A 15,478-nucleotide genomic window follows, 5' to 3' on the forward strand; every position below is an offset into this window, starting at 1 on the left:
TGGCCTTTCAACAGCATGAAGGAATTATCGAATGAAAAGCATTGACCAAGAAATAACATACTTTTAACAGCTGATTCTGACTGGATGCTTGACATGGAATCGAGAGATTCTGATGAGGTCCCTTTCCCTGATTGGGTAGCCAGTTGATTCTGTGGAACACCCATCCTCTTCAGACTGCTACCCTCTGAGGTGGAACGCCGCATTTTTGTAAATATAGGTGTCCTCTTCTCCATCTTAGTTTCACTGGCATCTTTCCTTTCCTCAGAGTGGCTCCTAATCCTTGTTGATAGGCTTGCCATGGTACTGCCAATCTTCTTGCGCATGGCAAGGATCGGTGACTCTGAGGGTGCTTTGGACTCAGGCTCTGGGGGAGCCTCAGGACCTCCATCCAACCTCACCATCTCAATCTCTTTCTTTTCTTGGGATCCCCTCCTTCCCAGTGCCCAGGACAGACGACGCCTGGGTGCTGAAGCTTCCTCCTCTTTTAGCTTCACTTCCTGCCTCTCTATTGATGGGGCTCTCTTCAAGCGCATTGAGAGTCTCCTCATGAACCCAGGGTCCTTCTCAGCCTCACGAAGATCCTGAACTGACTTGGACTTCTCCTCCAACCTTCTTGGTACAAATTCTAAAGGTGCACCAGTTGGCCCTGGGCGATACATTTCTTCTGTAGTTTCTGGAGCAACAGTTGAAGGCTTTTCTTCAGTCTTCTGGAATGAGAAGCGTTTAAGACTACGGGTTAGAGAGGACTCACGCTTCTTGAAGCGAGCTTCAAAGACCTCCTCAGATGCAAGGTCCTGAATGTTGCATCCAGGAGATGGTTCTCGCTTAGGGGAGGCATGAGTGGGAGTCTTAGGAGGACTTGGCTCTTTAGGAGGATGTTCTGTTGAGGCAACCCGAGAAAAGACTGCAGGATGTTCAGTGAATTGGTGAAGGTCTGGATTGGATGAAGTTGACAAAAGGGTTGGTTCAGAGATGTGTCTGGAAATGGGTGCATAGACTGGAACTGATTGTGGGGTGGATGTTGTTGTAGGTGAAGGTACAGGAACAGGATCAGGTTGGCTAGATGCCTCGACTGACGGTACCATTATAGTCTGCATGATACTGGCATATGCAGACACCCTACCATCTGGGAGCACTGTACGTGCAGGGAGTGATGGAGTCACAAAGGTTGATACAACACTCTGGGGGCTGGGAGCTGGGGCAGCTGTTGGGGTCACTATGATGGAACTGGTGGAAATGGTGATCTCTGGAGACTTTGGTGATGCCTTTCCATCATCCTCAACTTCTGTAACATCAATCTCTGGAGCAAGAGGCTCCACTTCTTTCTCTGGTTCTTTATCCTCTCTTTCCTCCTCTTCCTCAATTGTTTCCTCAACTATGGGGGTTTTCAATTTAATTTCATCTACTTTTTCAGACTCATCACTGAGCTCCTCTAACTTGCTCTGAACATTCTCTTGTGCATCAGTCTCCCAAGATTTCTGATCAACACTTCTGGATTCATCTGCATTAGTCTTTGGCACAACAACGACTTCTTTAGATTTATTGTCCTTGTAGACTGGTGACTCTTTTTTCTCAATTTTGTCTTCCTCATGTCTCTCTGGATCTGGCGTATGAATTTTACGGGTGACAGGGTGAGAATCCTTCACTGGCTCTGTGAGAGAAGACATAGATACAGCTTCCTGCAGTCGTCTCTCTTCTATTTGTGCTAGTGGGATCTCTAGAGGTGCTCCCATCCGTCGATGCAGGGGCATAGGCTCTGAATCACCCTGGCTGAAGGAAGCACTCTTGCTGAGTATCTTAGTCTTTGGAATGTCATCCCTAGGAGACTCGCTGGATGCCGCTCTAACAAGCGGAGGGTTACCAAGGTGAGACCCCCGCACATATCGCTTCTCATCCCCCATACCTAATGTCTCAAGCAATGGGCCTCGTAATCCACTCATCTTGTTGTCTACAGAGCCACCCCTGAGGAGTCTCTGCCTCATCAGTTCCAATTTCAGGGCATAGTCTTCCTGGCTCAGCTTTGCAGCTCCTGGACTTGGGCTTCTCCTTGGAAGCTCCATAGATACTGACTTTTGTAGAATTCTACTTCCATCGGTAGAGTTTTCTTCTGTGCCCTCCTCTGGTTTGATGTGAAGCTGTAGGGCACTGTCAGCCGAGCTTCCTCTGCGAAACTCTCCTCTGTGACGCACTCCCTCAGATTCATCTGACTCCATGCTTGAACCTCTGCGCATTGGTCTCTTTGCCTGTTTGGCTCTTTTGGCCAATTCTGATGGTTCTTCATCAGATAAGTCTTTTTCATCTTCTTGCGTTGACCTCTTCCTGGCTCTACCTCTAGCAGATGAATCTCCACCCTCTCCATCTATCATCTCCACTTCCATAGGCTCTGACTTCTGATGGCTTGAAGCAGGCTTCTCAGCATTTCCATTCGGTCTACCTGTCATTTCATCACCCCCTACAATTTCAGTCAGTGACATTCTAGAACCTGAGAATTCCATGCTTATGGGCATTGGGATAAAAGGCAGCTCATCAATGTCTTCATCTGAATCTGAAGATGATGAAGGTGGTGGTGAGCCTTGTTTCAGATGTCGTGGAACAGCAATGGAAATATGGCTGGAAAAGTCATCCAGTAACTCAGGTATAGACCTCATCACCATCTTAGATTTATAGCTGATAAGAGACCGCTAAAAGAGATAGGTGAACATTGTTACAATGACAGTCTCAAAGAATCTAGAACGTTTTAAACACTGGACAAAGGCCACTAATATAATCTTACCTGCCATTTTCTTCTTGACAAAAACTTTTTGAGTGAATCTGTGCTGATGCTCTTTCCCTTATTCAGGGTCTAAAATAATTAAATAAGTATTTTAACAATGACGGCAAATAACTGTTTCCATTAGAGTTATAGTGAATAAATACTTTGATCTGAAATCTTTACAATCCAAATTAACTGGCAGATATGTTGTATTAATTTATATAACACATTTGGATAGCAATGGGCCTAAAGGAGTATTTAATCTTTACTCTTCTACTCTGTTGTTACCTTGAACCAGGGGTGCCGAAGACATTCATTAGCATTGGGTCTCCTGCAGATAAAACAACATTAAACAAATTGCCAGTTAACACAAAGTGCTCTTAGCAGTAGAAATAATTTCCTCGACAATAAATTATCAACAGGACTGTGGTGCAGCAGATAAGCACCATAGATTCCACTTACAATCTATCAGCCACCAACAGTTTGATGACGAATCCCTTAGCTTCATGGCAGAGGTCGGTAAACATGCTCTCTTCAAAAGCCACATTATAGTTCCTGATGTTGAGAACAGAACTCCGGTCGTTTTCTCCGGCGAAAGGAGAAACTCCAGTGAGACTGCAAAACGTAAAAGTTGTTTATAAAGTCTAACTGAAGATACTGGAATTAGTGATGAACATACTTTTATTTTTATAATATACAATTGCAGAACACAACTTAACAACTTAAAAAAAAAAACAATATACTACAATACAACCATATAAATTATTTTATTATTATAGACACAATTAAAATAATCCTACCATAAGTATGTTAGAACTCCAACAGGCCTGTAAAAAAAATTGTTAAAAAGTTGAACTGCGAGAAACTAATGTATTCATGATACTAGAGGCTGCATACAGATTTGTTCAAGAGCTGTTTTGTGATAAGAGGGACCAGGTGCCTTACCAGATGTCCGTTGCCTTGGAGATGGGTGTTTGGTTAACAATCTCTGGGGCGACAAATTCTGGAGTGCCATATTTGCAGTACTGTGCCTCATCAGGCGTGAACTTTACAGCATTTCCAAAATCACATATGCGGATCTGATCACTACTAGGGTCTGCCATGAGGATATTATCAGGCTGAGTGGAAAAAAAGATGAGTCTAGTTAACACATCGGTTCGTTAACGTGATTATTGCTTACTTATGGAAGTAAATGGTAATGACAGCAAATTACATAACATTTACCTTTATGTCTAGATGAAGTATGTCATGCTGATGAAGATAGCTAATACCCTCCAACAGCTGCCTCATGCTGGATCGGATCTGCAGTAAACAATTCAGACAGTTTAGGGACACGTCACTTTTGCTAGTCCTGTCTCTACAGAGTAAATCTGAAAAGAATCCATACTTTATCCTCTAGATTATCTAGAAGATGCAAAGACAAATGGCAACACAACAAACCAAATGTGACAAACAGAATATTCTGCTCAAACATTTAAAAACTTTTCTGGTCACTTTGAAAGATTAAACTGGTTCACCCACCTCTGACTCCATTACTGTTGATTTCTTTGTAAGCCTTTCGAGAAGCTCCTCGTGGCATCTTTACACATTGTAAAGGACAATCACAGAGATGGGGCAAAGCTTGTGATCCACTCATCCTCACTACAACTTGTGAGAGGAAGTGTGATTGTGCCAGATTGGATGTGAGATTGTGTATTCAGCATTGTCCAGAAATCTGTCTACAAGTGCAAATGCATCTATTTTACATACCAGTTCTATTTAATACAATTTTCATCACGAAATATATTATTATAATACTAGTACAAGTTTACTGTTTAATTGAAAAATGAACATCTGTCTTACTATTTGTAAGTAGTGCAGAACCTTGATATTTTTTTATTCGTTTTACACACTTTTCTGTGTTTTACATTTTTTAAAAGCCTAAAATTTCTGCTCGAAGTTGATGTGAATTTCAGATTTTCAGTGTGAACTCAAGACTTCTAGACTCCACTGTGATGGTATCAATATAAGTGCATGTTTTATGCAAGATATCCTTCCTTTGCATGCCTTCCCAGGAGACTCTGACCTGAAGGACACATATGCCAACTATTTGTGACAGTTAATGCACAGATGGACCGAAGCAATACACACCGGAACGATTCTAAGGCAGATGACTAAGGGAGGTGTGAATATATAGGGTACATATTACATAAGCAGCTGTAGCAACTCTCAGTGCAGAAGGGCACTATTCATCTGTACGTCTGACTCACATTGAACTACAGTACAAGATAATAGTTCATCATGATAAACTTTGAATGTCACTGAGTTCAAAATAAAAACTTAACTCCATTTAATTAAATTTGTCAGTGATCCCTAAATCTCTCAGAGATGTCAACAAAGGATACAGCTCTGTAATGATGATGACAGCATTCTTCTTCTCAAAGGCGTCATGAAAGTAGAGGATCCTCTCATGGTCTAGATGGGACAGTGTGTTAAGCTCTCTCAGAGCGGAGGCCTTCCGTTTAGCCCGAGCAGAAATGAACTTGGCAGCATATTCAATCTTTCCCGTCTTCTGCATCACTCGTTTCACATATGAAAACGCCCCTCTGAGGAAAGAACATTTCTCATCAAAGCATAGAAAATACGAAGATTTGTTTGGGGAAAAGGTGAAAAAAGAACCTGATTAAATATGAATTAACAGCAAAATAATGGATAATCAGTGGAACAATAGCATGATTCAACCAGCGAACAAAATTGTGTCAAAGAAAATTCAGCTTTCCCATCAAAGAAATACATACTCAGATTGAAAAGAGATGCGTGAATATATTTTTAAAGAGTAATAATATGTTACAATATTTCTGTTCTTCCTGTATTTTGTTCAAATATTTTCATCCTTGGTGAGCATAAGAGACTTTCAAAACATCCAAAAATCGTACAGACCCCAAACTATTAAACGTACATACTGTACAGACAAATACTGTGTAAAATACTCAGTTTTGAACATTAACGTCAGCATTTTTTTTAGTATTGAATGAAACACATATTTATAATCAACTTTTTCGGTTCACCATCTGTGGTCAAAATGATGCCACAAGATGCAAGGTATCAAAGAATGCACATATGATGCCTTAACATCCTTTTTGAGCAGACAGCTCAAGAGCTATTATGTGTGCAGTGCTGTATAGCATGTGTCTGTTTGCAGCATGTTCAGGTCTTAATAGAACGGTGGCAAGCAGCCATGAAGATTAAAATTAAAGCACAGAGAGAGCGACAGCATGCAGAGCAGAGATACAGCGCCACAATGACTGCACTCCTCTCTGCCCAGTCGAGCGCTCGCTGTACCATTGTGTCAAACAAATAACCCTCACTTTCAAAAGTGCCTTTGACCATCTTATGTTAAACAGTCTCAAAGTGGCATTGATGCTTACCTGAACTGGTTCAAAACTGGTGTGGTTTGAGGAGTATGAGGAGCATTCTGACTAGAGCTGTTGATTTAACTGCATAATATACTGATTCAGTATTCACATTAAAATAATTTTTGTGTATGAAAACCCCCCAAAAATTAAAATTCAAAGACATTGCTGTGGAAGAGGAGTAAATCCCTGAAAATGCAAGTGGCTTTAGAAGCTAATGTTCTGTTTATGTCCATATTATTGAACATATTGCTTTAAACTGACCGCCCTAATATTTATATGAAGGGCTTCTGGGTAGTTATTCAATACAGAAGTTGCCAGACCTTATTAAGATGTCTGTACAGAGAGGAACAGAGATCCTGTTTTTTTACAACCTGCATGGATTAATTTGAAGGGTCTTGTGGCCTCTTCTGAAGTGGCTGAATCATTCTTTGGTCCTGGAGATTGAAATTGCATACTTCCCAACCAAAAGTGTATTTGTAATAATGTGCAAACCCTTTCCTCGGATGGAGATTTATTAACCTTGGGCATGTGTTATGAGTCAGGAGACCTGAGATCTGTCATCAGCAAGAGCTGATGGAGTTGGCTTTTTGAGTTTCTAGGCCAAAAGTGGCAATCATTAGAGATAAATGGTGCATGTCCAAGTGAGGCTCTGGGCGGATGACTCACCTCCCAATTTCCTTGTGCACGTCATAGTAATCAGTGAGCCTTCGCATCTTTCTTAGGATGGACGCTTCATCCTCTTTGGGGTCGTCTTTGTACTCTTTAACTAGACACAGAAAGCCATGGAAAACAATCAGAAGTTACAAAGTTAATTTCTAAAAGCCACTCAAATGAATTGCCAAGTTTTGCTTGATCGGACTAAACATGCACTACATGTTTAACAGTTGCTTATTAAGTTTTTCCATTCTATAATTTAAGTTTATTAAGATGAAGTTTTTCTGAAACATTTCAACCCATTCATCACCATTTTAATATACACAAAATATATTTAAATAAACAAAATAAATATGTATTGTTTATTTTATCCATGGTACCAGTATCCTGGTTACTGGTGGTGGTGAGTCAAGAAATACAAGCTCCTTCATTAAAGTGAAAGTGCTTACCGATGTGGACAGTCAGCTCAGCCTTGCAGGACACAGAACCGGCCAGATTCTTAGCAGTACAGGTGTAAACTCCTGAGTCATCGGCTTGAGTGTTCAGTACCACTAGAGAACATTCATTGTCATCGTACACAAATGTAAAATGGCTGCTTTCGGACAGCAGGGTGTCTCCCTGAAAATCAGAGAAAAAACTACTAAGTTGCCATCCAACGTTTGTGATTCAAATTTAAAATGCATGTGTGTGGGTTTAAGGTGAACAGGGTAGTGAGGGATCAAATAAAAGACAAAGCCTTGAGGCAGGAGATGAAACAACCAACACTATCATTCAAAGCATACATTAGCATAATTTACAGGATATGATAATGCTTGCAGTGATATGAATCAAGGAAATATGAGGCAAGCAGTGTTAGTGAGAGATCAGCAGGTGAAGCTGAAAAGGTTTGACTTCTAGATCTGAATAAAAGTCAGTTTAACCTTTAAAGTTTTAAATAATTAAGTTTACCTTTATTTTATTTTTATTTAATTTTTGTTGTACATGGGAAATAGAAAAGAGCTAAACCCTCAGTGACTATAACTGACATGAAAACAACATACATCTACCACAGAATGAGTGTGAGGGAAGGCTTATGGTCAAACTTTTGGTTTCAAAGAGTTGGGGTTTTTAAAAACAAATCTAAAGCACAAGTGCTTCCAGCGGCCCTCTGTAAAATGTGTACATTTATTTTAATATTTATAATGGTAAAATAAAAATATATTAAGATATTTCTGTACTTATAATGTTTATTATTTATTTTTATTATTATTAAATTTTGTACTACTTTTTAAATGCCCAGTTCACGAGCGGCAGTTTCGAGAGTATTAAAGGTTTTCACTGACACAAATCTTGATTTATTAAAAGAGAACCATATTTAATCAAATATAAATCCTCAAAAACTTTTTTCGAAAATAAATGATACTTGCACTGTAACACAAACACACACCTTGTACCAGAAGATGTCAGGGACGGGCTTTCCTTCAACCACCACTGCAAAACGAGGAGTCTCACCTACATTCACATCCAGGTCTTCCATGATAGTCTCAAAAGTTGGTGCCACTAGATACAGAGAAATCAATGAGACTCACAACATATGCAATAATAAGAAACGCATCCAGTGTACATTCTGTACACAACAACATACCTGCCATTTCCAAGGTTAGGGTGCAGGAGTCGCTGCCGTATTTGTTGCTGGCGATGCAGGTGAGCTGACCAACATCACTGCTCTTTACCTTGCACAACTTCAGTGTATGCTGGTCATCATCAGGCATGCTCAACTCAAACAGACCCAGTCTGTTAGCCAACGTCACCCCTCCTCTGAAAATATAATGGCAAATAACTGCTTATTGTCTTCTGTTCAACTACATTCACATGTCCTTGCTAAAGCAGAATAGTTTGGTTATATGACTACACAACTGAATAGATGTAAGAAATGCAATTGCAATTAGGTGTAAAACTGAGAAAACTGTTTAGGGAATCTGAACAAACCATAACCAAAATATTTGAGGAATACTAATACAGTGCTGCTGCAACAAATAATTATCAGCATTGGAAAAACTTGTACTGAACATCTATATACAATCAAAGTTTTCCTGGATATCATGATTTGTAAAGGATCAAAGGCATAAAGCAATGATTCCATTTTTTTCCGTTCATGACACAAAGATATCGTATGGATTCAGAGACTTTCAACAATGCAAACGAGTACGTTTGTAAATCACTACTATACTGGAACTTTTTGTCAATTTTGAGGCTTGCAAATACAAATTCCCACTTTTCATGTACAGTATGTAAAATAGCAGCTATGACATTCTTATAAGTATCTCCTTTTGTATTCGATTTAAGAAACAACATGAAGCGTAAATGAGTAAATGATTTTTCATTTTTAACCTTTTAAATGTTGTATTTATCAACAGTCCCATAAGTTATGAATTAATAGAATAGGCATAACAAAAAAGTATATGACCTATATTTGATTTAATACAATTAAAATTAGTGACTTTCCTGTGATTAAACATTTCTGGAAATGTACAAAGACATAAATTATGCAATAGAACAAACCCCAACCAGAGCATTTGAGGAATATTAATAGAGTGCTGTATTGATCGTTGCAAAAAATAATTATTAACACATGAAAAACTGCACAATGTCTATTCTCAAATAAAATAAAATAAAATAAAGAAGTAGCTATCCTGTGTATTATGATTTGAAAGGGAGGAAGGCAGGACTTCTATTTAATAATCTTATAGACAAATATGGTGCTCAACATGAGGATGAGTAAATGAGAGTATTGAAATTTTTCGTATCAACAATTTGATTCAGTGCAATCAAAAGGCGAAATACCTCTTCCATGTGACCGATGCATTGACATGGTTCAGAGTGAGTGTGATGCTTAAGGGCTGCTTCTCCACCATATACACAATGTCTGGCTTGTCAACAATTACAGGAGCCTCCTGGAAGTATGGACCTGCAGACAGAGAGATAAAGTCCAGTCTCCTAAGGTAACTCATACATTTCATTGAAAAAGTCTGACTGTGGCTGTCTTTGTCTGCTGAGGCATACCTCTATCTAGCAGCTGCACTGGCTCAGTGACAGGTGATGGCTTGCTAAAGGCCTTGCTGGTGATTGATAGCACCCTGAAGAAGTAGCAGACACCTTTAGACAGATTGGTAATAGTATAGGTGGTCTGTTTCAGGCAAGATGCGATGATGGTCCACTGGATTGACCCTAGAGCTTGCTGCTGAACAGCATACATCAGGGAGCTAGGATCTGGAAATCCAAAATCAAAATCTTTACATTTGAAAGCCAAAGCCATAAAAGGTTGATCACTTCTGATCCATTTTTCCATTTACACTGCAAGGTGAGGAAACTGTACTTGACAATATAGAACAAGGACAATGACATTTTATGGCTTAGGCAGTCAATTCAGCAGTAAATTCGTGACTGTTACCAACAACATCACCAAGACATACAATATCTGTTGGATAGCAAGAAATAAAGTGTTACTGTACCACAGTGCTAGTAAACTATATTTAGCAGGTGTCGATTCACCTGCTAAATATATTTAGAGAATAAAATCGAATCGAGACATCTTAATCGATACCCAGCCCTACATTGAGTATAAAGATAGGATGCCAGTAGAGTGATTCTTGGAAATAAAGATCACTAATGAGATCTCTTTAATGGAAGAGTTCATTATCTTAAATTTGTTAAATTCAAACACTTTAGTTACACAAAGTTGTCATATGGGTTTAGAAGACTTATAATGTAATACAAAAGTTTGATATTTATGATGCTTCTGTGGTGCTTTATAATCATTTTTGAAGCTTGAAAGCACCAGTTTCTATTCATTGTAAAAGAATGGAAAAATAATCATCATTAGATGTTGTACATCATTAGAAAAAATGTATCGCTTGCGAAAGAAATGTATACAGGTTTGAAATGACATGAAAGTCAACTGAAATTGCCTTTAATGTCTAAAAATTCCTTTAATTTCTCTGTTTCTCCGAGACCACACTAAGATTAAGAAGAGAGTCACTGGTCACAAAACATGTAGTCTTTTTTCAACACTATTGATTGAACCTTATCAAGTTGCAACTGTGGTTCAATAAGTGGTGCAGAAATGACACACTTTACTTTAAGGATTTCCTTTGGGGAACTTCAAACCTTACAGTACAAGAACAATTTCAAAATTAAATGAATATACATAAATAACATGCTTAATTATACCAATGGACGGATCCAGTCTTCTGGGTTTCTTCCAGCTAAGTGTGATAGTCTTGCCAGTGATGGACTCAATGACTGGGGCCCCATCTGGCGGGTCAGGAAGGATGTCTAAAATGGCAAAAGTGTCCGTCAGAATATTTATTTGGTGCCACAGTCGTCTCTCGCTATTTTTCACACATGCACACATATGCTGCAGTCTTAAAATAAATGTGGAATGTGTCTGGGATGTGGAAAAATCTGAAATAACAGGGTGACTACAGATATGAACACGTTTAATTTAAGACTTTAAAACTTTTTTAATACCACCTTATGTGAAATTTAAGACCAAACCTGTGATGAAAACACATTATATTACATATGTATAGGTAATATTTAATGTATCAAATATATCATCATTGTCAAAAATGCTATTCAATATTACAATATACAGTGAATTTTTCATATCGGCAGATAATGTCCCATACAAAATGTAAAAAAGCACAGCATCACATTTTTGGTGGTGTAAAATATTTATAATGAAGCAAGTTTTTATCAGTGTTTTATCAGCTTTTACCTACTTAAATCTGCATGTTTTTAATATTTACCCCAGGATGTTATTTATTTTTATAAAGCCCTTTTTTTTAATCCTTATTAAATGTAGGCATCATCTTTTATGTCAAATGCATACAATTTATCAAGAAATTCAACATACACTACAAGGCTGTTAACAATCAAATTACACTGCAAAATATATATATATATATATATATATATATATATATATATATATATATATATATATATATATATATATATATATATATATATATATATATATATATATATATATATATATATAGGATTTCACTATTTGATTTTGTGTTAAATGCATGTGTAATGTGTCAATACTGTAGTCACTAATACTTAAAATCATGAAGAGATGATTCATGTTGTGGCCATAATAAACAGTAATATATAAAAAGAAATGTGAATGAAAGTTTTTTTTTTTTTTTTTTTGCTTATTGCTGAGCTTTTAAAGTCCTTTTTAGGAAACTCTTTTCCCAAAATATAATGGAATATTTCCAATATATTCAATATTGTCAAACATAGCTTACAGAAGCCACTGATACATTAAACTCACCTGTCACATAAAGATGGGCATAGCAAGTGGCTTTGCCCATCTTATTGGAAATGACACACTTGTAAACTCCTCCGTGGGCATGACAAACAGAGCGGATCACAAGGCTGTGAACATCTCTGACTACGGAAGAAACAACATTAAAAATTACAAACACCTTGTATTTGTGCTATTCCCGCCACTCACACTATCATTTCCGTAAGGACTGCTTTCCAGAAAACCTTAGCAGAGAGTAAGAGAATTGAATTCTGTTATCAACTAACTTACACTGTGTCATTTTTCTGTCCTCAGTGCTGTCAATCCTCTTGCCATTGTGAAACCAGATTATAGTTGGGTATGGCAGGCCAGCCACTTTGCACCTGAGCACAGCCTCTCTGCCCTCAACTACATCCAGATCATACAGCGGCTTGACAAAGTCAGGCATGGTGAAACGTTCCACCTCATTCTCAGGCACCTCAGGTTCCTCAGGAATGGAGGGCATTTTTTCCAGCTTTGCTCTGGTAAAGATAAACCAAACCAATCAAGATGCTTTCATGCTAAAATGTTTCAGTTAAAGAAACACTTTAATGATATTAGACCTTAGACGCTTCACCCAAAAATGAAAACTGTCATCTTAAACTTGTCAAAATTTTGTTTTTGTCTGTACACAAAGCTATCCTATCCATTCAGGACACTTGAGTGTGGTGCATTAATTCTATGGATAACATTATGGTGTTTTTTGGAACTTTAAAAATAAACTGCCTTTCTATGGAAAAAAGTTTGCGAAATTATTCTTCAAAATTTCTACTTTTAACACCATATGTAAAAAGCTCACATATTTCTTGCAATTACAAGTTTATATCTTAAAAATTCATTCTGACGATTCCTCTCAGAATTGTTTGTTGCGATTCTGAATTATTCACAATTACCCTTTTATGAATTTTTTTATTTCTTATTACTTGTAGCAATTGTTTTTTTTTTTTTTTTTACAATTTTGACTTCTTACTTGAAACATAGCTCATAGATCTTTCACTTTAGGGTGAACTAAACCTATAAAACATGTTCTGAGTGAATCATTAGTCACACGTTCATACATTTGAGAGGATATTGCTGGTCTGGGCTCCTGCACATACAGCTCCGCTGCGCACTCAGCCTCTCCGTGTGAGTTCCGTGCTACTACTGTGTAGAGACCCTCATCTTCATTATTAACATGAGAGATGATTAATGAGTGCCGTCCACCTTCTTTTAAGATCCGAATGTCTTCGCTTTCCTCCAGCGGATGATCTGTTGAAGACATGACACGAATGACTCAACTATCTTGAAGTTATTTTACAGGAGTGACATTGGGAGGCACTCAAGGGAATTAGGTTCATACCAAAGTGGCTCCAGGTGACCTGAGGAGGCGGCGTCCCACTGACCTTGCAGTCAAATCGAGCATTACGACCCTCGACAACTTCTAGTACATCCAGCATACGGGTGAAGAGGGGTTCTATGGATGCTACGACCTTTAGCTTGGCACTAGAAGTCAGCTCCTCTGTAATTCACAATGACATGTGAAGTGAAAATTACAATTTGAGCTGATCATGTCATGAAACCTTTGTTTACATGTTTATTTATGGGCATAAGGGACCGTAGATTTTAAGGGGTATCCCGACTAAGGATTTTCATAGTCGTATCGGAATTTTCGAATCTTGCCAATATTCGACTGATAGTCGAATCATGTTTGGGGAAGGGGCAAAATACATTGAATCAAGTAAGACATTCGACAGACATAATTACTGATGTTACACAGGGAAAATGTGTAAATAACACCTCGCAGATACAAACGGGGGAAATAATGTTTTATGTTTTGATTAAAAGATAGTTAAAACTAGGCGTCAGCGAAACCTTAACAATTAACTTTTTTCTCTTTACAATAGTGCTCTCATTCTAACGTTAGCCTTTATGACTATGGTTATTAATTTTCTGCATTTATGTTTTGAGCTACGCACGCTGAAGATGACCAGTAGAGTGACATATTTGATAGCAAGTTTTTAATCAATGGGATTAAACTCAGACTTTCATATAGAATACACTTATTTATATTTGTTATTTATACATTAATATTAGGACTTATAGGCTATCTGCAAAAAGGGCCCGAATGCACATCACAGTGCCTGTGCGGCCCTGAATGAACTAATTTTGTGGACGCGTTCTTCACGCAACAACATGCAGAAACACGGCAGCTAAACACTAAAAATTCACAGTGTTTTATTATAATGGTGTTCTTATTATAATGGTGTGTGTATTATCCTCGAATCCCTGCCGCAAAAATGCTCTTCTGTTGGTCACGGATTATGAAAAGTGAAACAGAAATCTATAGAGGCGCTTGGATTTATTCACGCACTTTAAAATATTTATTTATTCTTATTTACAGCTTTATCATAACAGTCTGTACATTAACTTATTGGGAGAAAACCGGTAGCTCTATGTGAAATCCGATACCTGAGCTCCCCAAATAGTCAAAATGGCATAATCTTAACACCCCGCGAATATTCGACTATGAGATTGGTAGTCGAATAAAGCTCCTCGAATCAAATAATCAAATCGTCAACTATTCAGGGTCACCCCTACTAAGCACAACAATCCACTGGTCACAATCCACATGCTGGTCAAACTGTATAGGCCAGACTGAAATAATCATGATGCCTGTTAAAAATAAACTTCAGTTGCTTATTTCCAATATTAGGATAATTCAAAAAGAGTAGCAGAGTTGCAGGTGCTAAACCCAGCCAAGAAAACATAATTCCTCATGATGACTTGTTTTATGTGTGGACCAATATCAAGCTGCTCACCTTTTGCTGTACTCAGTTTGCATGTGTATGTTCCACTGTCATCCTCATGTACAGAGTTAAGCAACAGCCTGCATCTTTTCCCATCAAAGTGCATCTTACAGTTCAACAGAGCTGGTTGAATGAGTTTCCCATCTGACAGCCAATCAACATCTGTGTCCTGTGGGCCGATAACATGACACTCGAACAAGGCAGTCTCCCCTGCCTTCACCATCGCGTCCCTCACTGGCCGAATGATGGCCAGGCCTGGTTCTATTGGACGAGCTGGAGGAAAAACCATAAGGATCAACTAAAGAGTGGTGAAGAAAAACACCCTGTATAAGAAAATCCAGAGCTTAAAGTTTAAAGCGCACATGTGCCTAATCTAAAAGACACAGTCTGCTAATAGCATGTGTTGTACAGCAGAGCAGAAATATTAGACGAATATGCTAATACGGTGTCCGTCAGCATAATCTGCTCATGGCTCAGTACGGATCAGCTCAAAATTATACCCAGAATTCAAAATGACCTGATCTGAGCATTTTCAGACTTATAAATCTTACAC

The 15,478-nt window shown here is 38.3% G+C and overlaps 1 protein-coding gene across 1 annotated transcript in view; it reads right to left on the reverse strand.

The window, feature by feature from the left end:
• The window catches only part of LOC128020150 (striated muscle preferentially expressed protein kinase), a 73,675-nt gene that overhangs the window by 11,121 nt on the left and 47,076 nt on the right, over positions 1-15,478 (reverse strand). Inside the window, exons 10-30 of the mRNA XM_052606830.1 lie at positions 14,938-15,198; positions 13,479-13,637; positions 13,198-13,387; positions 12,392-12,621; positions 12,128-12,247; positions 11,011-11,115; positions 9,844-10,050; positions 9,625-9,748; positions 8,426-8,598; positions 8,228-8,340; positions 7,251-7,419; positions 6,814-6,913; positions 5,137-5,337; positions 4,274-4,331; positions 3,977-4,054; positions 3,698-3,870; positions 3,553-3,579; positions 3,215-3,367; positions 3,041-3,083; positions 2,774-2,842; positions 62-2,681 (exon numbers count right to left, since the gene is read on the reverse strand). Coding sequence (XP_052462790.1) covers positions 62-2,681; positions 2,774-2,842; positions 3,041-3,083; positions 3,215-3,367; positions 3,553-3,579; positions 3,698-3,870; positions 3,977-4,054; positions 4,274-4,331; positions 5,137-5,337; positions 6,814-6,913; positions 7,251-7,419; positions 8,228-8,340; positions 8,426-8,598; positions 9,625-9,748; positions 9,844-10,050; positions 11,011-11,115; positions 12,128-12,247; positions 12,392-12,621; positions 13,198-13,387; positions 13,479-13,637; positions 14,938-15,198 — 5,373 coding nt within the window. The remainder of the gene's footprint in view (positions 1-61; positions 2,682-2,773; positions 2,843-3,040; positions 3,084-3,214; positions 3,368-3,552; positions 3,580-3,697; positions 3,871-3,976; positions 4,055-4,273; positions 4,332-5,136; positions 5,338-6,813; positions 6,914-7,250; positions 7,420-8,227; positions 8,341-8,425; positions 8,599-9,624; positions 9,749-9,843; positions 10,051-11,010; positions 11,116-12,127; positions 12,248-12,391; positions 12,622-13,197; positions 13,388-13,478; positions 13,638-14,937; positions 15,199-15,478) is intronic.

The sequence above is a fragment of the Carassius gibelio genome, chromosome A9 (assembly GCF_023724105.1).
Source record: "Carassius gibelio isolate Cgi1373 ecotype wild population from Czech Republic chromosome A9, carGib1.2-hapl.c, whole genome shotgun sequence".
Classification (NCBI taxonomy): domain Eukaryota; kingdom Metazoa; phylum Chordata; class Actinopteri; order Cypriniformes; family Cyprinidae; genus Carassius; species Carassius gibelio.